Here is a 27,057-nt window from a genome sequence, read left to right as displayed (position 1 = left end):
AGTAAAAAGAACGTCTGATCACGTCGACAGTTATGACTTTATCAATTGAATATATCGTTCAGCTGTATCATTGGCTACTTTCAGCGTCTTTACTATTTTAAACCTTTTTTGTATGATTCACTGAATTGCCAATCTTTAGCTGGTTGCCGCAGTAATTCTGTTGGAATCCGAAATCGTTCAAAGAAGTTGATTTTATTCGGGGACACGAAATCGCTGAACTTTTTTTTGTCATGTAAGTACTCAATTACTTCTGGCTTAACCAACACTCTGCGTCCATTACTTGCTTCATATTCATATTCTTCATCTTCCGTCTCCGTATCCAACAACAGCCGGGCCACCATTTCATCTTGGACTTCAACTTCGATATTGGAATCAAAGAATGACGAAGAATGACCAGATTGCTCTTTCTTTGAAAATTTTCGGAATCAAAGTTTTGCCAATTGATTTATCCAACATAACGGTTTTTATGAAAGTAAAGTCCTGGTACGGAGCTTTGGATGCGAAAGGGCTCCGAAACCAGGCCTTCAGGTAGTGTTTGATTAGGAAAATGAACACCTGTCTCAGCCCATTCCCGTCTTCTTCAGTAAGATGAGTACGGAATTGTTCTCTGAACATGAAAATCTTCGAAAAATTTATGGCCTTCGGCATGACCCTGACAACAATTTGAACCTTAAACTTTTCTTTTGATTTTTTACATATTACAAGAGTTATACCTGACGTGATGGTCTGCTCCAGGCGAGTGGAAAATGACTTGATCTTCTTCTTTCCCAGCTCAATGAAACGAAGCGACAGCTCTAGAAACTCTCAAAGGGGGAAAAAACTTCCTGTTCCTCAGTTCTACAAATTTGTTTTCAAATTTTTAAGTGTAAACGGACTTGCGTAACGGCCCTACACTAACGGCCCTATGATAATTGACTTCTGATTTAAAACTGCACGTTTCCCGAAACTCTCTGCATAAATAATATTACTCCTAATGGGCCTTATTCAATCAAGACAGCTAGGTTTAGTTATCAAAAAGTTCAATTGTATTTATTTGTGCATTTAATCAACGTTAATTAACTATTGTTTATACTAACTAAACTTAGTCGAATTTTTTGGCATTTCTACTTTCCTCTGATCATCATCGTCCTGATCGTAGTCGTTGTCTAATTTGGCCACATAAATGCTTCTCAGGTAACCGGGAAATGGTGTCACCATTCCTGAATTTTCTGATTTCATCTGCTCAACTTCTTCGAATGGATCCACCGAAATGTATGTTGCCAAAAATCCATGCGATACCATTGTGCCATCGGTGCGGAATCGAACGAGGAGCCCTTCGTTTACGGATATTATGTCTTCCGGTTTCTTTGAAAAGTCAAATATTAACGTTTGTCGTGTGGAATTGAAAAATTAAAACAAACAACTTACAGTGCTACCACAATACCGACCATATATTGGCCCGCTGTAGTCGTCCATTCCGTTAAACACCTCCACATAGTCATACGAACAGGTTATTTGATCTTCAATCTGTAATTAGATGAAACATTTGATTAATACTGACTGCACTCTCGGATGCAAATAGCACCAAAATCTTACATCAAATGTTTCGAATGTCAACTGCACGTTTCCTCCCAGGTCAGCTTCAATGACCCATTCACAATCCGCGTTGTTATCGTAATTAGATTCACCGTAATTCGCATGCGAATATAAATGTTGTACCTGCGATGTGGCAATCAAATGACCGCCGCAGACTAAAGACACAATCAATAAATATACAAAATGACAAGAACGGGCTCGTCGGAATAAAATGCGTTACCAGTCGAATGAGTTGCAGCAAAACCTCCCCTTTGCACACTTGCGTCGGATATAAAAACCATAAACATTTCGTTGCTAGCAGCCAATATCGGATGTGGTAGCTTGTGACCGCAAAATCGTCCCAATGTGAAGCTATCGGATGTGTTTCCATTGTAAATTTCGACGTGATCGTATGCACATTCCTGACGAAATTTACGACATTTAGCAAGTGAGAAATGCATTGGCCCGGTCTCAAAAATCTGATTTATACCTGATGATATTCCGTTTCGAATTCGGTAAACATGAGCCTAATTCGATGGCCTGGAGTTGCACTAAAGTGCCATGCACAATCTCCTTTTGGCGGATAGTAATCGGGATAGTTTGGGCTGTAAATTTGACCATTCGAAACAGATATCTCATGTTTACAACCGCTTTCCTTGCAGTCATGTTTGTTGTCGTGCAACACGTATCCATTGTGACACGAACAAGTGTAAGATCCCACAGTTTTTTCGCATTTGTGCATACATCCGCCGTTGTTTACAGCACATTGGTCAGCATCTGCGGAAACAATCAATTAGAATTTTACACTCGGCACACCATGAAAACACTGAATATCACGCGTCAAAAGTTATCGGAAACTAAACTTTTTTAGTAACTATCCTCGCTTGTATGCAAAAGCCTATGGCTAGCCTTTTGTGGTTACTTGTTTGCCACTGTCGCCATGGCTTGATGAGATGTTGGCAAAAGCATTTATTTAAACGTTTTCAGGAGTTATGAAATTGCACTGTCTCTCAGATCGAAACAGTTACAGAAACCATTTCGCTAACCATTTCGTCGAAACAACATAGTGCTGCAAAAACAATTGTGGACGCACCACAATGGGACCGATGACCAAAAAAATCTGGAAAATGTGGATTTTTGGTCTATGTACTTTTGACCGGACCCACCATACATACCCTTCCTCACAGTCGAGACGTCAGTGAAATTTAGATATCAATTTGTTTCATCGAAGTGACTATTTGCACCCGGGTGCAAATAGACATATAAAGAGTATTTGCACCCGACTCCAACGAAAATCACGCTTTTGTTATGGAAATTATAAGAAAAACGTTACATTTTCACTAGAAAAACAAGTCGGTTTTGAAGTCTGGCTTTAAACAAACGAAAATACTTCTTTGAAGATCCGAAAATTTATTTTTCCTTTAACAAATGGGAACACTAATACTCTATTGTGCGTAATTATTTAGGATTTTTCTTCTACGAATGAGGAAAATACTTTGTTGGACTGTAACTATACTCTTTTCCCTTATAACAGACGCTAATTGATCTGTCGAGCTTAATTCCAGAGGATTTTTCATTTTACAGAATCTGACAGAAAGGCTAACAGAACGATTCCAATGGATTTTCCCCTTTTACAAAACGTAACGAAAAGGCTAAATTCCACAGAATGTTTCCCTCTGACAAAGTATAAAGCATAAGCCAAATTCCAGAGGATTTTTCCCTTTTACAAAATGTAACGCAAAAAATGTCAAAGCAAAAATTAGACCAAAAAAATTCTAGAAGAAAAAGTTTACCAAAAAAAATTTGCGTCACAAAGTGGCAGATGATTCGGCTATTTCTCATTTGCACATTCTTTCAGGGCGTATTTTTCCATATTTTAACGATTTTCTTAACAGTACTTTCCTCAACATCTGCCACTTGTGACGCAATTTTTTTTTGGTAAAATTTTTCTTCTAGAATTTTTTTGGCCTAATTTTTGCTTTTTTGCGTGCAAGCGCAGAATGCGTGACCTACAGCGATATCAGTTGTTTTGGAAGTATGCCCAGGGACTTGCGTCACTTTTACTCTTTGAGAGTGTTTTTGACTGATATCAGTTGTTTTGGAAGTTTGGTTTGATCTTCTGTTCTGTTATTAGGTTGCAATTTATATCCTCTATATCTTCCATTCGAAAATGAGAAAATCACATACTTTTTCCAAAAAAGTGTTTTCTTGATATCCGAATCTGCAATTACAAATTTAGGAACCAACCTTGAAACACCTCACTTTTATCGAAAATAACCCAAATCCATCGGAAAATCCGACGGAAGTTAGGAAGTGCCAGAGGAATCATCTGTCATCCCAAAATTTAGGAACCAACCTTGGAACACCTCACTCATGTCGAAAATAACCCAAATCCATCGAAAAATGCGACGGAAGTTAGGAAGTGCCAGAGGAATCATCTGTCATCCCAAAATTTAGGAACCAACCTTGGAACACCTCACTCATGTCGAAAATAACCAAAATCAATCGAAAAATTCGATGGAAGTTAGGAAGTACCAGAGGAATCATCTCACATCCCAAAATTTAGGAACCAATATTGGAACACCTCACTCATGTCGAAAATAACCCAAATACACCAAAACACTTTTTCTGACATTTACCAATCACTATCCATAATTACTAGCTGAAAAAAAATTATTTCTTCTGACACACACAGTCACACCCATAAAACACGCTGTTATATGGCGTTTGTATGAAAACTTCCAGGAGTCCTAGCTCCCAAACGAGGCCCGTTCCCCCCAATTTTTTTTGTGGAATGTCTTAGAATGCCGACTAGAATCTACTCCCAAAATTTCAAGAAATTCTAAAGAAGACTTTAGGAGATAAGAAACACGGACGGACGGACGGACTAACAAAGTAACGTAGGATTTTTTCATTTCGTTTAAACTACTGTAATAAGGTAAAAGCAAAATAAAATGATCGATTCTGATTTTTGACAATTGAAATTCAATTGTGAAAAACCAGACTTGATCATTTTATTTTGCTTTGATTTTAGACCAAAATGTATGGAAATTTGGCTTCTTGGAAGATTTATTGCGTGGCCAAATTTTAAGCTACAAGAACGTGTGATAGCTTGTTAAACTCGTACGAACGCCTAGTTTTTTAAAAGCTAAATTGGAGTCAATTGGATTTGAATTGTAGAACTTCAATATTTGCTGTATATATAGCTCTGCAGTTTTTTCTAGTAATAGGACTTGCGTCACGCAAATTAGTTAATGTCTAAATATCACTGACGTCGAATGTAGCTTACAAATGACATACCTGTGAAAAATATTGCTGCAAATCCACTCTTTTGTACTGTATCGTCCGATCGGAACTCAATTCTCATCACATTACCATCAGATGTTATCAAGGGTAGTACCCGAGACCCACAAAAGGTGCCATGTTTGTTGACATTGTCTCCATCTAGCTTCGAATAAATACTCAGCGAATCGTCGTCACATTCCTCTTGCTGGTAATTATTTCCCTCCAAATCAAAGTGCGTGAAATTGATGGTAATGCGATGTTGCTCGGGCGCCACAATTTCCCAAACACATTGCTTGGACCTTGGATAAATATCCGGAAATGATGGTGATGTTATCGTTCCGGTTAGCGCTTCAATCAAACCACCGCAAGCGTCTAGTAGGAAATGAGAAATGTTTTGTGATTAGATTTGTCGGCACGACGCGACGCATCACAGAGCCTACAACGTCATCCGTTGTAATTTCTCTGGCGACAGTACTTACTTTCGCACGATTTCTTGTCGCTATGAAGTTCAAAACCGATGTGACAAGAACACTTATATCCGCCCAGAGTGTTTATGCATTCGTGTTCGCAACCATGATCCTGCAGTTTGCATTCATCAAGCTCTTTCATAAAAGTTGCTGAAAATCCGGCCTTCTGAACGGATCCATCGGAAACGAATTTTACAAACATTTTGTTCGTGGTCGACCTTCAGGAAAGATGAATTCAAAAACGAAATGAGTAAACGCAAGATATTCAAACTAGATAAATCTTTGATCATTTTACCGCATATCTGGTGGTATTTCGTAGCCGCAGAACACACCTATTAGTTTCGAATCGGCGCTGTGGCCGTCGCGCACTTCAAGGTAATCGTACACACAATTGTCATGGTTTTCAATTTCGAATGATTGAAATTTTAAAGCAACCTGAGACTGTTCCGGTACGGTGATTCTCCAAATACATTCTCTATTGGACCGGTACTCGAGCGGATAGTTGGGAGAATCAAGTCGACCACCACTTTCGAGATTAAGTTCACCGCCACAGACAACTGTAAATGTAAAACCAAATATTTGTTAGACTTATTACAGGTTTACTGCTCGCGAACTTTAAGCTTGAAAACATATTCCTGATTCATGGTACAGCGTTTCTTCACAAAATTTACGAATTTTCCATGGCATTTTACCATGGTTCTGAAAGAACAGGTCAAGACACTCACAAAGGCGGGTGACACACACATTTTGACAAATAGACACATTTTGTTGAACTGACTCTTTACAGATTGTTTGAAATGTCAACTTGAAGAAAAAAAAATAGTTTTTATCAAGTTGACATTCCAAACAATCTAGGCCATATACTACAAGTCTTTTCAATAAAAAGAATCTATTTGTCAAAATTTGTGTGTCACCGCCTTCGTGATCAACTCAGAAGTGTCTTAACCTGTTCTTTCAGAACCTTGCATCTTACTCCCAAAGTCAGACTCAAATTTACCAAAGTGTTTATCGTACGGAAAGCATATTCAAAATGATCATAGAGCAAACTTAAATAGTCATTAAGTCCTCACTTAATGTCCAAAAAATAGGGCCCAAACGTTTACCTACCATAAAATGGACATTTTAAGGAACCACCACTCTTTAAAAGTGATTTCCTTCATTCATAAAAATGTTTCATTTCATTTTTTTCATCACATTATTTCATATAAACATAGCTAACGCCGACCCGTACAAAACACCTATTCGTATCAAAAGCCTTTAATGTGAAACTCTTCATTTCTCTTACTTCATTTTCTTCTCTGCTGAAAAACTATTCTTCCTTTAAAATCACTTACATTATCCACTCGTTGCCTTGTTATCATATACAACTAAATTGCCGGAGGCAATATAGACAGCCCCGTACGAAGACAAATTTCATAAATTCCTATTTAAACAGCTATGTACCGCTATATTTATCTATATTTCACTATAAATAAACATTTCACAGATAAATATATGCTATTATATAGCTCTATATGCCTGTATATAGCTCTATATGCCTGTATATAGGTATATATAGATGTCCGTATATGGAATCCCTGAAACCCCACACACATAACAAATTAATTAATTTCCATGTTAACAGAAACTCTCTAAGTATCATTTTTCCCAAGATATTTCTATTTTACTAAAATCCAATATGGCCGCCGGCAGCCATTTTGTTAGGAGACCGGAAATAGTACCGACGCTTTACATTCGTTAATACCTTTCAAACAAAAAAAAATTCATGAAATTCGGTCAAAATTTACTCGAGATATTGTCAAAATACACCACGTTCACTGTACTTCCGAGTAGCCAGATAAGAGCTCACTCCAAGAGACCTAGCTCACGCTCCGGAGAACATAATTTCATAAAAAATTTTTTCCCTGATTGGTACGGTCAATACCTATCTAATAAAGCTAAAACAGACGAAATATGTTCAAATGTGGCCGACCTACAAGCAAAAACTGCTTGCCGCCCTGTGCCTGTTCCACACCAAGGGGTCTAACTCACGAGTCGGTCATCCGATTTCCATAAACTTTTTTTTGTCGATCGGTATTGTAAATACCTTTTATTTGACGTATCACTTACAAGTTTAACGTTTAAATGTCCGGAGATATCTTCGAAAAACCGTAAAGCACTTATTGGGCCACAGCTCGGGAGGGGTCGATCCAAAATCACTCATCTTCGAACTTAGCCTGTCTTTTGACATTACCAAACGGGAAAAAAAAGAATTTTCAAAATCGGATGCGTTTTACTCAAGTTATCGTGCAGACAGACGGACAGACGGACAGACGGACATTTTTTTTTTCGCGGATTTGGCATCTCTAGACAACCACAATAGGTTTCCCCTTACTCAGGGAGTCCAATTCGACGTGTTACAAACGTATGCGTAAACCCATAAGACCCCAGTACTTCGTACGGGTCTAAAAATTGTTACTGTGCAGCAAGGTTGGGTGCGTTTGCGTTAGTCATTTTTTTCTAGCGACGCTAACGCTAGAATTGAATAATATTACAGACGCTACTCGCGAAGCGTTTTGAAAATTAGCTCGTTATTATCGCTCTAAAAGCCTAAAAGCAAAAAAGAAATATAAAAATATAAGCTAACAGCGACCCCTTATGAAACACCTAGGGGCTGTTCACATATTACGTCTCGCTATTTTATGGAATTTTTGACACCCCTTCCCCCTCCGTCACGCAAAAAGGGGCAATTTTGACCCAAATTTGTTGAAACCGTCACATATCATTGTACCCCCCCCCCCATAATAGCGTGATGTAATATGTGAACAGACCCATATTCGTTATTCGTACTAAAAAGCCTTCAATGTGAAACTATTCATCACTCTTATTTCATTTTCGTCCCTACTGAATAGCGTAAATACGAACAACGCACACTCTACGTATAATAGCGGCTAAATTTGAAGTTTTTGGACAAAATGATATATGGACGACTTGTTCATTATCAAAAATAAGGGGCACCATCCATACATCACTTTTCGACTGGACCACGGGAACAACCTGGAACCACTTGCAAAAATCAAGCAAAATTTCGACTCTGCCGCTATTGATTGGACGACGGGAACCACCTGGAACCACTTGCAAAAATCAAGCAATATTTCGACTCTGCCGCTATTATCCGTAGAGGCAATATCAACAGCAACGTACAAAGTCTAATTTCATAAATTCCTATTTAAACAGCTATATACCGCAATTTTTACCCATAAACAAACATTTTACAGGTGTAGTACAACACATTCAAATAAACCACCATGCAAGAACGAGTACCAATCATCACACACAGATGGTGCGAACACACGTGACATTTGGCAGAAATTTCTAGATACAAATGACAACGATGACGATCGGCCATAATGGAAAATTTGCCTATAAAAGAAGCGACGCTCATCGTTCTTCTTCATTCTGTTTTCGACCGCTATCGAGTACTCGTCTTATTTTAGGCAGTGCCATAGATATGAAATAATCTTTCGCATCTTCGTTTGGGGGACGAAAGTACAATTTTCATAGTTAAAAGAATCTTTTTTGTAACGTTTTAGAGGATTCGTTTGCATTCTGTTCCCACAAATTGACCACTACCCGGCCAACGATTCAGTACCAGGACATTGCAGTCCTCTACATTGGTGCTCAACGTGTACAAAGCAGAATTCACGATCACACAGCCGTTCAAAGGATTTTTTTCGGTCAAAATTCTTTGCATCGTCTGACGTCAACTGCATACGTCACTAACATCTTGGCTGCTGTATGCCCGCACGCACATTTGGCTTCGGTATCCCCGTACGAACGCTTGGCTACATAACTGGCTAATATAACTGAAAATCGCTCTATTCCTGCATATAGCGAAACATAGCTGTAAATAGTACCGACGCTTTACATTCGTTAATACCTTTCAAACAAAAAAAAATCATGAAATTCGATCAAAATTTACTCGAGATATTGACAAAATACTCCATGTTGGACGGACGAGTAGCCGGATATGAGCTCACTCCAGGAGACCTAGCTCACACTCCAGTGAACCGAATTTCTTCGATCAATTTTTGGAGGTGTCAATGTAAACGACAAATGCAGAAGATAATACAATCATGAGCTGTATCAGCTTTACAAGGAGCTTGATATAGTCAAATTTTTCAAAATCAATCGATTAAGATGGCTCGGTCATGTACAAAGAATGAGGAACGTGTACCACTGAAACTGCTAAATACAAATCCCGATGGTAGTCGAAGACCAGGAAGACCGAGAGCGAGATGGAAAGATGCAATTGAGTCTGATCTGAAAGTACTAAGGGTGAGCGACTGGAGAAGATTGCTTGAGGTGGCCAAAACCAATAGTAGGTTGTAGTGACCGCCTAAATAAGAAAGGAAGGTAAATATAGCTGTTTAAATAGGAATTGATGAAATTTGAGTTTGTACGGGGCTGTGTGTTTCGTACGGGTCGCGTTAGCTTATGTTTTCGAACTTTGGTTAACTTGTGGAATTTCTAGATTATGGAGGTAAAAATGTGTTGGTTCCCAACATACCAGCAACCTCATGGTAGAGGTGTGCGGGCCGATGTTTTTTTGAAGCCCGTCGGGCCCGAAGCCCGGTCCGAAATTCATTTTTAAAGCCCGGCCCGAACTGGCCCGACGTATTTATAGCCCGTCCGGCCCAAGCCCGATCGGCCGGATAAAAACTCGAACGGGCCGACATTTTCGGGCGGCCCGAAAGCAAATTTCATATAAAAAAGTGCGCGAAACTTTGAAAATCGGGCCAAAAATTTTCTAGGTCCGGTCCAAGCTCGGCCCGACAGATTTGAAGCCCGTCCGGCCCAGGCCCCGTCGGGCCGGATAAAAACCCGGGTGGCCCGACATTTTTGGGCGGCCCGCACATCTCTACCTCATGGTCTACAATCTTCCCAGTTCTAGAATTCGGAGGGATTTAAAGGATTTCCGAGGTTTACAAAGAGGTTCTGTTCTTTTCTGATTGTTAAGATGGTAATATGTTAGTTCCTAAGATTCCATCATTTGATGCTCCGAAGTGGTTTTAGCTTTGGTTTCATACGAAAGGCACTTCGTACGGGCTTTCGTAATTGCGCTATGCAGGCCAACGACTCGAGATTTAATTAATTTATCAAAAAATTGGTTATAGTTTTTCAAGATATGACTCTTAGATGATGTGGCTAACCATACCTTCGTAATGTGCAGCAAATCCCCGATAAACCTCTTGGTGATGAGTTGTTGATAGTGTCACCAACATTCGACTGCCTGTAGATTGAATCAATTCTGAAACGTTTTCTGAACCACAAAATCGACCCAAAACTTTTGATTTGTGCCAGTACCCGTCGTGTATTTCCAAATAGTCTGTCCGGCAATTGTTAGATTTGAAAATGGCCTTGAAACAGATGTTACAGATTTTCTGGTTAGCAGTGATGCAGCGGGAAATAGTAGAATATATTTTTTACCAAATCCGTGATGTTCAGTACAATTGTTTCACCGTGCGTTGCTGTTATACGCCATTCACATGCTTGAGGCTCATTGGACGGTGTTGATAGGTGGTAATTTGGTGACGCAAACGTAGCCGAATTGTCTTGAAACGTTTTTCCACATTCTGAAATAAATTTTTAAGTCATAGGCTGCGGAATCACGGGCACAACGCCCATGACGCAAGTTCTATTACAAGAAAAATTGATATCGTTGTGACGAAAACTTTTTTTGCTCAAATTTTCTATCAAGCGCAAGGTGCGTCATCTACAACGATATCAGTTTTATTGGACAGGGCTTGCATCACTTTTTATTCTATTAAGGGTTTTTGACTGATACCAGTTGTTTTGGAAGTATGCACAGGGACTCGCGTCACCTTTTACATTTTCTTGTCGGGAATCATCGATTTCTTGACACGGTGAGGTTGAACAAAACTTAAACCTAGTCGCGATACTACCTCCGATTTTTCTTCATGTTCGTATTGAGGGACTCAAGTGTTCTTGAATCAATCATTGTAAGAAATGCTCCAAATAGCTTAGGCCACTTATTTATGAAGAATGGATAACAATTCCACTCATCCTAAGTTAAGTTAAGGGTGGGTGGAACAAGTCCCTGCACCTAAGCCTCCGTTGGGCCTGTTGTGTGTACCCACTTAGGTTAAATTCTATTCACGCTATTCATGAATTGGAGTATGTCATTGGGATGGCTTCCCTTTATGATACTGGGCGGAACGGCATACCCTCCCTGGCTCTAGCCATGATGTAGGCCGGACATTCACACAGTAAGTGCTGGGCGTCCTCAATTTGGTCGCATTTGTCACACATAGGAGCATGGTGTGTAAGTTCTTGTTAAGTTTACAGTGCCCTGTTAGTATCCCTATAAGTCGTTTTAGATTTTGTCTACTGAGCGATAGGTAGAACCTACTATTTTTCCTGATTATTCGGATAAATTTTTTCGCTTGTCGTGTCTGGTCGAATTGGGTCCAGAATTTTCCAAATTTTTCATTCTTCCAATTATTTATGTGTTTATACAGCTCGGAGTTGCTTACTTTTACACCTGGTTCAGGACCATGCAACTTATTGTTCGATCCGATTCTAGCTAATTTGTCTGCGATTTCGTTACCCTCAATTCCACTGTGTCCTGGGATCCATACCAGTGTAATTTTATTAGTATTGGTTATCTTCTGTAGCATATCTCTACACTCCAGTGCAAGTGAGGAGGTGAATTTATTTGCTTTGAGTGCTTTTACCGCACTTTGGCTATCGGAACAGATTACATTGATCGGATGTTCGCATCAGAGATGATTTCCAGAGAGCATTGTAGGATGCCCACAATTTCCGATTGATACACCGTAACGTGGTTACCGACAGAGATAGATATCTCTCGCTGCGCATGCTGACTGTAGTAGCTTGCTCCAGTTGATTCCATTTTGGATCCGTCTGTGTACCAGACAGTACCGTTTTGCTTTGGAAGAACTCCATCTTCTTTCCAGTCTACTCTTTTGGGTATCTGTACGTCGAAGGTTCTGTCAAACCCAATCTGTAGGTGTGATTTTATCACTGATCATTTCCAGATCTGGAGATGTTTGTATCATTTTATTCCATATATTTGCAGGTCCGTAGTGTTTTACCTGGAGCAATGAGCACTTGTGCAGTCTCAAGGCGGTTTTTCTTGCCACGTATTCTACATGCAGGTGTAGGGGTTCTACATTTAAGAGGGCCTTTATGGCCGCCGCGGGAGTTGTACGCATCGCACCAGTTATGCCTATTAGCGCGACTTTCGCTGGCTGTGACTACGTAGTCAGGTTGTCGAGGGAAGACATTAACACGAATTAGCTTAGAATTAGTCCAACTATCCGTTGCGACAACAATCTGTATTCAAATTAACTCGTCGGTCCCGCACGGCCATGAGTACCGGTTCACCGAAACGGTCGGATGGATACGCGAACTGAATGTGGTTCGTTTTAGTACTCGAGTCCCTCAATAAGAACATGAAGAAAAATCGGATATGGTATCGCGACTCTATTTAAGTTTTGTTCAACCCCACCGTGTTATTGCGGCATCAAGCCGAGAATCAAATCAAGCAAAAACTTGTGACAACAAAACACTTACTCGAACATTTGTACAGGAGATTTGCCAGTGCTATATCTCCTTCACTTAATCTCAATCTCTGTCCGATTTCCGGTCGTTCTCTCCCTTCCACATTAACTGGTAGTATTGTGTCCAAATACGCTCCCTTCGAAAATGTATTACGTGCATAGTGCATAATCGAATCGAAGTCGTATGGTAGACCGAGCGAGTTCACATCATCTTCTGTTAGCTTATTGAAATTGTATTCCTGACCCGCCATAATGTTGTCCCGCTGGATTACAACGTGATTTGCGCGATCGGGTCGGGTGTGCTCGTGCCAGAATCCAACTACATGGCCTGCGAATAATTTTTGGATTAAAACGTATGATAGAAAAAATTGCTATGAACTTTTGGCTGTACCAAGCTCGTGCACTACGATTCCGAATTTGTCACAATTTTCTCCGATTGAAATGGCTTGCCCGCCTTTGCCACGTTTGCCGACATAGGAACAGCATCTGCAAGGGTACAAAAAAAGGTAAATAAACAGCAGTTCATGCTAAAATCGAAATTGAGATACTAGTGCGAGGTCTCTAATCTCAATCCGTGTGTTCCATCAGTTGATACGACATCACCCCAAATACATGTGTGTTGTTTAGACATCGGAGCCGATTCGAAGCTAGGTGATCCCAAGTGAACCTAAGTGTAACGATATTTCCGTTTTATTATGTAAAAAGATACCGTTACTTACCCACAAGGTCGTGATGTGAACAGAATGAAATTCGGATGTTGATCGGGTATACGTTCAACGAACTTAATACAAGTAAAGTTTTCCCAATGTCGCATGGCTTGTTGGAACAATGTTTTGTGAGCGCCACTAAAGTGTGCATCTATTTCGTACGGTATGACACCATCGTCCCATATGCGTTCTTTTTTCGCTGTCGGAGCTCCTCTTTTAATGCGGCGGTGAAGATTATGCGTCACTTTACCCAAACGTTCTTGGTAACTGTCAGGAAATGGCTTTCGCTTTGTGGCTCGCCTCGTTTGCATCCTACGTAGATTTAGTCCTTTCAATAAAATGTCGAATATGCTGAAAATGGTATAAGTACCTGGCTGGGCGTCTATGTCGATGACGTTTTCGAACAGCAGAGTGCGACGTCAAGGTTTGAACATCGTCCAGTTTATCTACGTCACCATCAAGATTGATGACATTATTCAGCAGAGTTGCTCCTGGCGTTTTGGCTGTTGGCGTCTTTATGACAAATTTTGAATTAATTATATTGTCAACAGAAACATCGATTATTTTTGAATAGTCGTGAAATATCAACAAATGATTTGTACCTCCACCGTTTCCATAAACAAATCTTTATTCATTGGCATTTGTACAGTTTGGCCATTTAAACAAATTGAAAAGTAAAATTTTGGGAGGTGCGGGAAAGGTATAGAAATATGCCGTTTTGCTTGCTTTTTCGTCTAGATTTTTGTTCATCTTGAGCACACCATTTTGCTGACTGATTCGAAATACTGAACAGCATCGCCACTCCAATACTAATTGTTTCCACGGCGAACGGAACGAAGTGGTAATGTTGATCAGTCAGCGAACGATATTTAGCCTAATTAATGCACCACCACGCGACCACGGGACCAATGACATGCCACACATACGCTTACCCCGGTTTCAATAGTCTGTGGGAGTTGTGTACTTCCACAAATGAAATACTGAGTTTTGTTGCCAGCCGAAGCTGGTGATTGAATGATTTATTTACAAAGTATGCATGGTATTTATAGGCTGCTACAAGGGTTGCTGTGACTCGATACATTTCAATGGATTACTATGATCTGTGTCACCACAGATACTTCCCCCCTACGGAAAAATTGTTTTCAATCGATGATCCACGTCTATTCTTAGGGCCATAGCTGTGTGTAGTCTGCGCCGGAAATTGTGGCCGTTTCAAAGCAGGAACATTTGATTGTTTGTCTTGCTTTGCTTGTGTGAAACGTCTTAGACAAATTGAATGTTTGCCAAGTTGTTAATTCTAAACTGATTTCGTTATTAGATTAAATTAGTCCATATTGAATGTCCAGTCCAATAGTGTACACCATGTTGAGTTTATTTTAATGCGCCAAGGGATGTTTGAAATCTGTCCAAGAAGTTAGTTGTCTGCGTGACTATTGTAAGACGGTTGTCGAGAATAGTGAAATAGACAGAATTGCAAAATTGTTGTCAAATGAATGTTTCACCTTTGACACCTTTGACCATGAAAACATTAAATGCCTCGAAAGGTACCCAAACAAAGAGCCGCACGAAGATATTTCATTGTGCGAAGAAGACATTGCAATACAAATCAAGAAAATGGCTCTGGACACATCTGCCGGCAGAGATCGAATTTTGGTGAAAACACTTCGACAACTGAATGTAAATAAATCAATTTCAATGATTGGGAACATAATGCTTCGCTCCTCATTTGTACCGACGGGTTTCCGACAAGGCAAAATGATTCTCAGCGACAAGGACGGCGACATCAACTCAGTGAGCAACTGGCGACGGCTGACGATCTATTCCGTATTGAGAAGAATAATTGAAAAAACATAGGACTCGAAGTTGCGGGCGCAAATAACTATCAACTGTAACCAACGTGGTTTCGTGACTGGAATCCCTGGCTGTCATGTTAATGCTAGAATGATTAATGCATGCCTCTTAGATGCAAAAAAAACGAAAAAAGAATTGCACAATTGCCTTTCTCGATATGACCAAAGCGTTTGACAAAATCGGCCACTTACACATCTCAAAAGCGTTGAAATCAAAAGGTGTTTCAGGAAACCTACACGACCTGATAATGAATCTGCTGTCGAACAACAACGTGGTACTCTAGGCAAAGAATCTTCTCATCCAATTGAAATCAAATGCGGGGTCCCTCAAGGAGGACCGTTATCACCGATCCTGTTTAACATCGCTATTGACTTCATCTATGAAGAAATTTGCGACTCTCAATACGCAAGCAACAACGGATACGAACTTTCAGCCGAATATGACACAATTTGTCTATCTGGTTTCGCCGACGATCAGGCCGTATCGACACACTGTGAAAATTCAGCATGCCGTACAATCGATCTGATCAAATCGTTGTTTGCAAAAATCGGTCTCGTCCTGAACGCATCAAAAAGTCAAGCCATCATCATCAGAAATGGTAAATTGGAATGCGACACGCTTCGACTCGCTGATGGAAGTGAGATTGTTGGCATTCAACGAAATGAAAAAATAAAATATCTCGGATGCTCGTTTGAAACAGAATTGGTGTTCGACGATACGTGCATCACGAAGCTGAACACAAATCTAAACCAAATGTCGACATCGTACGTCTTCCCGATTCTAGTCTACCCGCTGCAAGCGGCACCAATTCACAAAATTCCATCAACAGTCACGAACGGCCTAGATGTAATGATACGTCGAACAGTCAAAGAAATCATTGGCCTTCCAACTAGAACGAACGACAACCTTTTTTACGCACCAAGGAAACTGCGCGGTCTGGGACTGTTCAGAGCTGCATGGGAAGTCCACCTGCAACATTTCAGTCTAGCGAGCAAACTGTCGAAAATAAACGATGGCCTATTCCACTCCGTGTCCGACTTCCGTGATGAAATGACCCAATGAAAACAAGCACTGAACGTTGTTGGTGACACATCACGATCATTGCGAGCTGCTCTACGCAATGAAACATTTGATTGCTGGTGCAAGCTGAATTACCAAGGTTCAGGCGCTGTTCACTTCAAAAATCACACCCCCAGTAACGACTTTGTGTACAACAAAAACTCGCTTTCATCGTCCGAATGGGTCTCAGCAATCAAACTCAGCACCAACTATGCCAATCTCAACGGCGTTCCAGGCGTCGCAAGCTCTTCCAACCTTTGTCGTAAATGCGGCAAAGAGAGTGAAACCATTCAACATGTTACTGGAAGCTGCTCGGCGAATAACCTGCTAATTACGTCAAGACATCATAGTATCAAACATTTCATTGCCAACCTGCTGAGAACGATAGGATTCACGTGCTACGAAGAAGTGTATGCTGTCGATACAGACGGAAGAAGTCGATTCAGTGACATTATTGCCTTCCACCCGAACTCTAAGAAAGCTTACATCATTGATCCAACGATTCGATATGAAACGAACGACATCAACCAGGATCAAACTGTCAAGGACGAAAAAGAAAAAATCTACCGCAAATGCATTCCATTTTACACTGAAAAATACGTGCAATCATTCGGCGAGAGAGACTGGTGTGTTCGCGGTCTGTGGTTCGGAAGTCGTGGAACGTTCGGTGATAGCGTTATTGAATTTTTCCGTGAAGTGAAATTAGACAATTCGTTCCTCAAGCAGTTGTCCGAGTTGAGTACAAGAAAGTGGAGATTTTCCGATTCCGAAATTCATAGCAAATTCTTGTAATTTGTCGAAAAAATATTTTGTAAAACAGTTTCAAGACGAAGAGTGTTGGAGTTTGCCACAGTTATTTGATTTTGCTATTACATTTTTATTCAGTTTAGTTAAGATACCAGTAACAAGATGTTAATTGGTTGAAGTAGAAAAGTGAAGTGATTACAAAGTTTTGAACACTATGACTAATAACACTATGACTGTAACAATTGGTATAACAGATCGTATAATGACTCACACTCAGTGATGTCAGCAACAATTCCAACAAAGAGGTTAGCTTCAATATGGTACTCTATAAACGAAAAATACTTTACCAAGGATTTTGGTTTATAGAACATGACAGTTAATCGTCAAAATCATCCGAATGAGCCTTGGAGTGTAAGTTTTTTTGCGTTGAGATGCGTGTTTACCGGAGGATGGCAGATGGTAGACAGAGGCAAAGTAATCTTGCGATTAATGACCGCGAAGTAACATTCGAAATGTCGATGAAAGACTTGTGTCATTTCTTGTGATTTTAAGCAATGTTTTTGAATTTTGAACACATGCTGAATTTATTGTAGAATGAGAATTGTGAATGTGAACTACTATTTAGAATTAAACCAAGAAAATATTTTGAACGTCGACTCACGAAAACTGTAGTAATGTGGCGTTCCTACACAGTATTACCTGGACAGGCGGAACGTACATTAAGGGTGCAATTCTATTGGGAGACATTCTTGTAATTTCGAGGTGTAGTAGTTGTAGAAAATTAACGTTTGAACGATAATTTTGACAATTTGATTGTGGAATCAATTCTACTGTTCGAGAGGTTGGTCTGTTTGTAGTAACTGGTGAATGTTACTAGATTTTGTGCGTTCCGACGATCATCGATCAAAAGAAAATGTTCGTAAAACTAAATTAGCTAAACCTTAAATTTAAGAATTTTACTTTTGTAGCTTAAATATTTTTGGCTTAAAAGTAAATTTGTTTTTTACGTGAATTTGAATTGTGTGAGTGTAGACGTGCAGGACACAATTGAAATGTTGTCGGATTGTTTGTTGTGCGACTAGTAGAAATCGTATCCTTAGTCGTCATGTGCCGGAGCTGTTGATAGAACGGCTGTCCGAGAAAGAATGAATAATTTTGTGAAGAGTTGCTTGTATTTATGGGGAAAAAACGAGCAACTAGATTGAAATAACATTTTCTGGCAATTATCCGGTGAAAATGTATTTGGTATTGTGTATTTGGTATGAGGCTGCTACAAGGGTTGCTGTGACTCGATACATTTCAATGGATTACTATGATCTGTGTCACCACAAGTCTACCGAAATGAGTGACCGTTAAATTATAATGTTGATTTCGGAATGCCTGGCATGACACTTCAAGCATAAATATGGCGCACATAACATGAATTGTCATCCATGCCATAATAACGTGACGATATACTTTGCCTAGCCAAGCGCCTGATTCCTTTGTAACGATGGTGTCCAACGAGGGAGGACACAATCCGAATTTAGGTGACTACATATTCAAATCATCTTGATAAATAATTTGTATATTTTTATTACTAACAAGCAAAAATTACATCATTTCGTGCTTTCGTTTACAAGCGAGCGCAGCAGCAGCACCGGCTTTTTTCGATGTAAGGTTTAAAATTAAGGTGTCAACACATGTAACGTCCCACATTAAACGTTTTCCTTTTGACCAAGGGGCTAGAGTAACTCCATCTGGACATTTGCCATCATCACGAGATAGAACAATTGGTTCGAGATCGCAATTACGTCTGGCTGATGTTAAAGCTCGTTTGAGTGCATGATTCAAGTTCACGTGTCTGGGGTAGGTACTCTTTGCAATGGGGCAACTAAGTCCACGTGTACAGCTCCCATCCACAAACGAACCACAATCATTGCATTTGTAATTTTCGAAGCATTTTATTCCTAGACGAAGTGCTACGCATGTTTGAAAGTCTTGATCGTCCATTACAGTACCGATGTTATTCGATGGAATGACTTGAAGCCAACCCCCTGACTCTGGCTGCTGCAATGCCTTGAAACGGGCTTCGTCCTTTGGAGAATGTAATCGTATTTCAGAAACAATTCGATCCAAATTGATGTAATCCCATGATTTTTGAATTGAAGGACTGTCTGGCATGATGCTGTTAATTGAATTCCAGCAATTATGAGATTCTTTTCAGTAGCATAGAGTAACCTCGCTATCCATTGAGGGTATATATGAGAGATGCTAGGTCACGTGCTCCATGTAGAGAATTTATGAAAGATGGAAGACAAATGTCAGAAATTCTTCTAATGCCTGGTCCGCCTCTTGAAATTAATAAATAAGCGATATCCTCAACTGACAGCGTGCGATGTTGTAACAAGGTACTAACAAGTGAGGAAGCTGCATTAGAGGATAATAATAATAATAATTAGAGGATGATAGAAAAGCGGATAAAGTAGCATCTTGGTACCACCCGATTTAATAGGTAGCGACGACAGAATCCAAGTGTTCGTGTCCAGATTATCGTGCATTTTTCAAGCTTACAAGGATAAACTCCCTAACTGACCGTCTTTTTCTAAATTTTGTATTTCTCTTGCTTCTCTCATTTCTCTATAATATTCGTTATGGAGAAATAAGAGATTTAAAAAAGACGGTCAGTTAGAGAGTTTATCCCTATAAGCTTGAAATGACTCAATTTAAACGGGTGTGTAATACAGTTACACAAATGACTACTTTCGCTAAAAATTAATTTAATTACATTTGTCTAGCCAGTGATTCATCAGCCATTTTAGAAATCAGTTAATACAAGTAGACATTTGAATTCTTGTTTTAATTGTCGTAAGTGAAGAAATTTAAGGTAATCGCACATTAGGTGTGCACCCGTTTCTTCTTTTAGATCACAGGAATATCTCAGAGTGTCGGAAAGCCTCAACATGTTCATGTTCCGATTCAGCGCACAATGTCAATAACCAAACAGCCGCGAAGTTGAAAACTTTATTACAAATCATTCTGCATAAACAATAAACAATACATACAAAAAATGAAAATCAAAAAGAAAAGCAACAATTATTGAAGTAAATGAACTTCATCCAGCTTGGTACTATCCCGGATGCTAGAAATGACCCACATAGCATTACCGCGCTGAATGGATAAAGGAAGCCTCTGAAACAAATAATGCATCGCCTTTGGTTCTCCAGTCTTCCTGATCAAGTTCGCACCAATTTTGTTCAGAAGATTTACAGCTTCTTCAGACCACGGGTCCAAGGATTCTACTGCCACCGCGACGAAGTGATATGTGGTCTTTATTTTCGAGTATTTTGAGTGTTTTCGAGCCGAAGCCTTTACCGACGCCATGCACTGACGTTTTGTCCCAATCATCTTAGAAGGTGCCAGAGAAGCTGCGCAGGTCACATCCCAAACAAGCGCTCTTCCTTTTCTCCCACGCTGTATAGGTTATACCATCCAGCCGTTTATTTCCGTCATCGCGAAACAGCCCCGAAGGCTCAAGCCGCGAAGTGAAATTTTTAGACCCGTACGAAGTCCTGGAGTCTTATAGGTTTACGCATACGTTTGTAACACGTCGAATTGGACTCCCTGAGTAAGGGGAAACCTATTGTGTTTGTCTAGAGATGCCAAATCAGTGAAAAAAAAATGTCCGTCTGTCTGTCTGTCTGTCTGTCCGTTCTCTAACTTGAGTAAAACACATCCGATTTCTAAAATTCTTTTTTTTCCCGTTTAGTATTATCAAAAGACAGGCTAAGTTCGAAGATGGGTGATTTCGGATCGACCTCTCCGGAGCTGGGGCCCAATAAGTGCTTTACGGTTTTTCGACGATATCTCCAAACATTTAAGCACTACACTTGTCAGTGATACGTCAAATGAAAAGTTTTTACAATACCGATCGACAAAAAAAAAGTTTATGAAAATCGGATGACCGACTCGTGAGTTAGACCCCTTGGTGTGAACCAGGCACAGGGCGGCAAGCAGTTTTTGCTTGTAGGTCGGTCAAATTTGAACATATTTCGTCTGTTTTCGCTTTATTTGATAGGTATTGACCGAACCAATCAGGATTTTTTTTTTATGAAATTATGTTCACCGGAGCGTGAGCTAGGTCTCTTGGAGTGAGCTCTTATCTGGCTACTCGGCCGTACAGTGAACGTGGAGTATTTTGTCAATATCTCTAGTAAATTTTGACCGAATTTCATGAATTTTTTTTGTTTGAAAGGTATTAACGAATGTAAAGCGTCGGTATTATTTCCGGTCTCCTAACAAAATGGCTGCCGGTGGCCATATTGGATTTTAATAAAAGTGATATATCTTGGGAAAAATGGTACTTAGAGAGTTCCTGTTAACATGGAAATAATTTGTTATGTCAGGAATTCCATATATGGACATCTATATATATCTATATTCACCTATACAGGCATATAGAGCTATATAATAGCATATTCATTTGTGAAATGTTTATTTATAGGAAAATATAGGTAAATATAGCGGTATATAGCTGTTTAAATAGGAATTTATGAAATTTGACTTTGTACGGGGCTGTTCCGGCAATTTATTTGTATATGCTAACAAGGCAAAGAAAGATAATGTAAGTGATTTTAAAGGGCGAATAGCTTTTCAGTAGAGAAGAAAATGAAGTAAGAGAAATGAAGAGTTTCACATTAAAGGCTTTTGATACGAATAGGTGTTTCGTACGGGTCGGCGTTAGCTATGTTTTTAAAAGAATTTTGGAACCTTTCGTCAAAATGAGCAAATGAATTAATGTGAAACTCCCAAAATCCCATACGCTCGTCCAAATGGTCATTCCGTAAAACAAAATACCTTTTTGGTTCATTCGTAAAAGGGCGAATTCGCAAGGGTTCACAACAGGCTCGTAGCTAGGGAGGCACACCCAAGACATTGTTGGAGGAGCAGAGCGCAATCAAAAAACTTTTGTATGGGAAGTTAAAAGAATAACTGAAAATGACAAGACTGGTTCACACACCTCCATTTCGGTGAATTTCGTGATAGCGTGAACTGATGTTCTGTCACTTTTTATTTGCAATTTTGATCTACTTTTTCGTGCTGTCGATATTTCACTTGAATCAAAAATAGGAAAGAGTTACTTACTGCGTTCAAGCGTGGCATTGTGTTCCAATATTCGGTTTTATTTCGTCTCATACCACGTCCGTTCCCATTGACATTGAGATCTTCACGATAAACGTCTAGCTGAGTTTGTCTTTCAGCAGGCCATCCAGTCTCATAATTTTTATTTGACAATGCTATGTCACCCATAAATCTGTCTGTTTGCAATGAAGAAATAATGGAACAGTGACTGTAGGTGTTCTGACAACTTTAGGAATGAAACCATTCAAGTTCTTACCTGATTTACACGGATCCATGAAGATATCATCAGACGTTTTTGTTTCAAATTCAATTGACAGAAGATCTTCTATACTGTACGTTTTGTGACGCCTTGTACCATTTTGAATAGCATCGATGCGCTCTATACAAGTCGCGCACAAGGCCAATAAAATCAAGAGTCTCATATTTTGAACCGCACTTTGTATTATATTCATTTCATCGAAGCAAAAATGAATAAAAAAGTTTTCTGATATCTTCACAATTGTTTCAGCACGTTACGAGATTTACTATTCGACGTTTACTTCGTAAGCAAAACATCCGTACAATTCCATTTCCGAGCAGTAACTGAAGAACTGATTCCGATAGAGAATGCAATTTAAGTAACTGTCAGTGCGATCACATTGATTGCATTAGTTCACTTTTGACATTAGTATTTCGACCAGAGAGATGCTAATATGACGGCTGGGACGAATGCAGAGAAATGAGAAAATTGTACGCCTGTGGCGAGATAGAATGAGCTATAGCTACAACTTTTTTTTTCTGAATGGGTTGTGATTTTCGCCATTTTAAGAAGAAGATGAATGAACTTATCGTTTATAGTTGAGTACAGTTGAGTTTATAGAATGAGTATGTCAACTGGTCATATGGTCACTATGTATAGTGTCACAAATGTGCAATGTTTGCTATAAGTTAACGTATAATAAATCTTTCTCTCTTGTTTTGTTTGTCAATGGATACGGACGTCTTTTTATTTCGCTGCTCGAGAACATCAAAATCCAACAATTTCAGATATGACGCTCGGTAAATACACAATTTATGAAACTATTTATGTTTCAGGCATGTAGTATACGTTGAATAAATTGGTTTATTGAGTCTATATCTCAATTTCAATAGATCATTGAAGTGAAAAATCAAAAAGAAAATGTTGACATTGGCGCTGGCGATCAGTTTCGACGGTCAAACCATGCACGGTTTATAATGCCAAATGAGAATTAAAAAGATAGCATGATGAAGTTAACAAAGTTTTTTCTCATGCTTTCTCTTCAGCAGGATTTCCAGCCATGTTGCAACCACCAGGTATTTCTAGAGATGATGGTAAAAGGCCTGATGGAATGACTCTGATACCATGGAGTCATGGAAAATCTCTTGTATGGGATGTAACAGTAAGAGTAAGCAGTCGAATCAATCAGACGTGTTCCGCATCAGCTCCGGCAATTTTCAAAACAAATTAATAAAAACCTAATAAAAAGCTGTGAAAAGTATTCCAGTGGCTGGCCAAAGGCGCAAGGCAGACGTCGGTCACATCGGAATCATGGAATATACGGCAAATCTACCCAAATTTAAGAAAAAATGGGTAGCCCAAAAGTTTCAAAATGGCTATGCATTTCTCAAACAACACAAAATATATGGGCGCAATTTGCTAATTTGGCACCGTCAACGAACGTAATTTTATTACTCTCCTGCCATACGGCTCTTCTGACTTGACATTCTCAAGCTCTCTAGTTTTATTCTCGCCGCGAGGCTCTATTCAACAAATGGCCACACAAAAATACGTAAATCTGCTCACTAACACTAACGCACTACTAAGGTTAAACTCAAAGGACGTAACGTCACTTGACTCTGTGAAATTGCATCATACAGTAACCATAACCATTCTAAATCTGACTCTCGAACAATCTGGATCGTATAAACAGACGCTAGTATATCTACAAGTCGCGCGTGTTATCGAACCGGCGTTAGTGAAAAATATTAGATTTGTCTACCAAAAGTGCTCCGACCGATTAATGGTCGCCAAAACAGTAAATCAAAGAGTAAAGCGAGTCATCGAGTTGATTTCAACAGAGATAATTAAATTTTATACCAAAAAGTGCTCCGATCGTGTCCGAAAATAAAATCGCAAGGCTTCGTGCACACCAGACACATAACCTCATTTACGCAATTGTTACAGCAGAGACCACGAACCATTCGAGTAGGAAGCGGCAAGCACCGAAACTAACCCACGTTCAGTGTGCGTGATTTTCGTCTAGTTTTCTATACATACCATCAGCAGTACCAGTTAGCGGGGTCCTTCCATTCGCATTACAATTCTCTGGCATTCGTCCGGTATTGGAATAGTTAAGGTAAAAATCAGGTCCGAAAATGAAATCACGAGGTACCGTACACGCCAGTCTCATAACCTCATTTACGCAATTGTTACAGCAGCAGCCACAAACCATACGTATATCAACCGGCCAACAATACATCAGGAGTGTAATAAAAAAAGAGGTACATTAGCGCCATCTAGCAAGCAGCAGCGGTCGATTGCGGATAATGCAGAAAGATTTAAACACAATCATTATATGCGTAAATTTCGTTCGCCAGATGAAATAAGCTTTGAACGGCAATATGTGCAAAATTATTTCTTTTAATTTGCACACATTGCGGTTTAAAGCTTAATCTAAATCGTTTCGCGAAATCGGTGTTTATTCCATAATAGAACAACAGAAATTACTGTTGACAATGCCATGTAAAATGCCGTTCGAATTATTTTAATTTCGTTACACGTGGTATAGTTATGTTATAGTTATGGAATAAAAACCTATTGCGCCAGATGAAGTAAATTCGCTTTATACGGTAATGCGTGCAAAGTTATTTCATTTAACTTGCACATATTAAAGAGCTAAATCTAAACCATTGGTGAAATACGTTATTGTTCCATAACTAATATTACAACAGAATTTTTTGTTCGCTTCGTCTCATGACCCGTTAAAGCGTTCAAATTGTTCTATTAAATATATATATATGAAATATATAATTGGCTGCATTATAAGAAACATCATAATGCAAACAGATCTATCACATGTTTTTTTTGCATGAAACAACATAGTTTCCGAATTTCCGCCGAATAATTTCCGGCACATCCGGACAATGCCAAGGCATTTAAAGCAGGCATCACAAAGTTTATAATTAGTCAACACTGAAAAACCAAACGATCGAAATTTGTTATGCTCAAAACAAACGAGGCATTGAAAACGTGTTTTGGTCCTATAGTTTTCATTGACAGATGTAACAGTGGCGATTTTTAATAGAAAAAGTTCTAACTTTGAACAGGTTCGAAAATTTCGTCATGAAAAATAGGACCAAAACACGTTTTCAATGCCTCGTTTGTTTTGAGCATTAAGAATTTCATGTAATCAATCTAATCAATTTTACTTGCGTTGGAAACACTAGGATTTTCTATAGTAGTTTGACGTTTGATAGACAATCATCGTCTAATCAACGCACTTCAAGCAAAAGTGGTACTTTAAATAGGGTACTGAAACTTGACAGTGCTCCAGACAAAATTCTACACTGTAAAAAGAGTAGGGATAAAATTTCATACTCTATTTGGCAGCTGCCATTAATACCACTTTTGCTTGAATTGCGTTGGTCTACTAAATTTTCAATGGTTTGTTGCAAACTTAATACGCTATGTGGCATTCTGTGGAAAAAAAGCGCAAATCAAATTTTTGGGTAATTTTTAGAATGTTACGATTGCATTTGTTGCGTGTTTTTATTCGCACCAAGAAATCATGACTATATCTTTACAAGAAAATGCAAGTTCTATTTTGATCGCATAAGCCCCCGAAGATTTCTTATGTTCATATGTTCTTATGTAGCCGTGCTACAACTCTTTATGAACCATTATGTCATTATTTGCAGATAGCATGACCCCTCCGAAGATTAAAAAAACACTATTTATTGGTAATTTGCCAAAACATATACCTAATGGCGTGTTGCGCAAGGATTTAATTGGAGTATTCAGGACATATGGCGAAGTGGATCAGCTGTACACTTTCACCAATGTACACTTGCGTGGAGTAGCCTTCGTACAGTTTCGGTCAATTGATAGCGCAGCTCGAGCAACGTCAATTTCCAATGGAACAGTTGATGGGTGATAACTCCAATAACTTTGCTCGTTCAAGATCCCTAGACTTGAGGTCGGATTCAATTGTCAGCCCTAAACGTTAAGCTATGCTTTAGATAAGAAACACATTGTATATCAACAAAACGCCCAAAATGACATGACTTTTTTTTCTTAAATCTTGAATAACTTTGGTCACTGAGCGGCTCCAAACTCGGGACTGGTTTCAATTATCAGCCCTAAATGAGCCCAAAACTATAGACTATAATTTCAGTCAGAAGCTTTTTGAATATCGCTGAAACAGCTAATATGACATGTTTGTGTTTAGAAAAAGCTGAATATCTTTGGCGGGATAGCAGCCCTAAACTTCAATTGTCAGCCATAAACTAGCCCCAAACATTAATATATACTTTCAATTAGGAACACTATGAATAACCTCCAAAACTGCCAATATGAGCAGCCCTAAACACGGGACCGGTTTCAATCGTCAGCCCTAAACTAGCCCCTAATCATAGATTAAGAGGAATCACCCCTTTTTCATAGCACAAAACCGAAATAAA

The 27,057-nt window shown here is 39.3% G+C and overlaps 1 protein-coding gene across 1 annotated transcript; it reads right to left on the bottom strand.

Annotated features, from left to right (window-relative positions):
* Window positions 1-1,045: 1,045 nt before the first annotated feature.
* Window positions 1,046-19,419, bottom strand: LOC119081205 (tolloid-like protein 1). The gene is made up of 15 exons (XM_037189924.1): window positions 19,222-19,419; window positions 13,970-14,112; window positions 13,612-13,911; window positions 13,284-13,378; window positions 12,906-13,220; window positions 10,776-10,921; window positions 10,504-10,705; window positions 5,602-5,863; window positions 5,319-5,524; window positions 4,855-5,211; window positions 2,045-2,331; window positions 1,796-1,976; window positions 1,576-1,730; window positions 1,408-1,506; window positions 1,046-1,344 (listed from the first exon to the last, which is right to left on the bottom strand). Exons 1-15 carry the CDS (start codon window positions 19,417-19,419, stop codon window positions 1,072-1,074), a joined length of 3,219 nt encoding a protein of 1,072 aa, XP_037045819.1. The 3' UTR covers window positions 1,046-1,071.
* Window positions 19,420-27,057: the final 7,638 nt, after the last annotated feature.

This window comes from Bradysia coprophila, unplaced genomic scaffold, assembly GCF_014529535.1.
Source record: "Bradysia coprophila strain Holo2 unplaced genomic scaffold, BU_Bcop_v1 contig_356, whole genome shotgun sequence".
NCBI classification, from domain to species: Eukaryota; Metazoa; Arthropoda; class Insecta; order Diptera; family Sciaridae; genus Bradysia; species Bradysia coprophila.
Note: the sequence above shows the minus strand (reverse complement) of the source record. Positions and strands in the feature narration are given on the sequence as shown.

What these genes read in the sequence shown, in the direction of transcription:
- LOC119081205 (XM_037189924.1), bottom strand. Translation starts at nt 19,419, where the DNA reads ATGCCAGACAGTCCTTCAATTCAAAAATCATGGGATTACATCAATTTG. An exon ending in TACTGAACATCACGGATTTG is followed by an intron (nt 10,706 to 10,775) that starts GTAAAAAATATA and finishes ATCTGTTTCAAG; the next exon opens with GCCATTTTCAAATCTAACAA. An exon ending in TGCAGCAATATTTTTCACAG is followed by an intron (nt 2,332 to 4,854) that starts GTATGTCATTTG and finishes TTGTTTCCGCAG; the next exon opens with ATGCTGACCAATGTGCTGTA.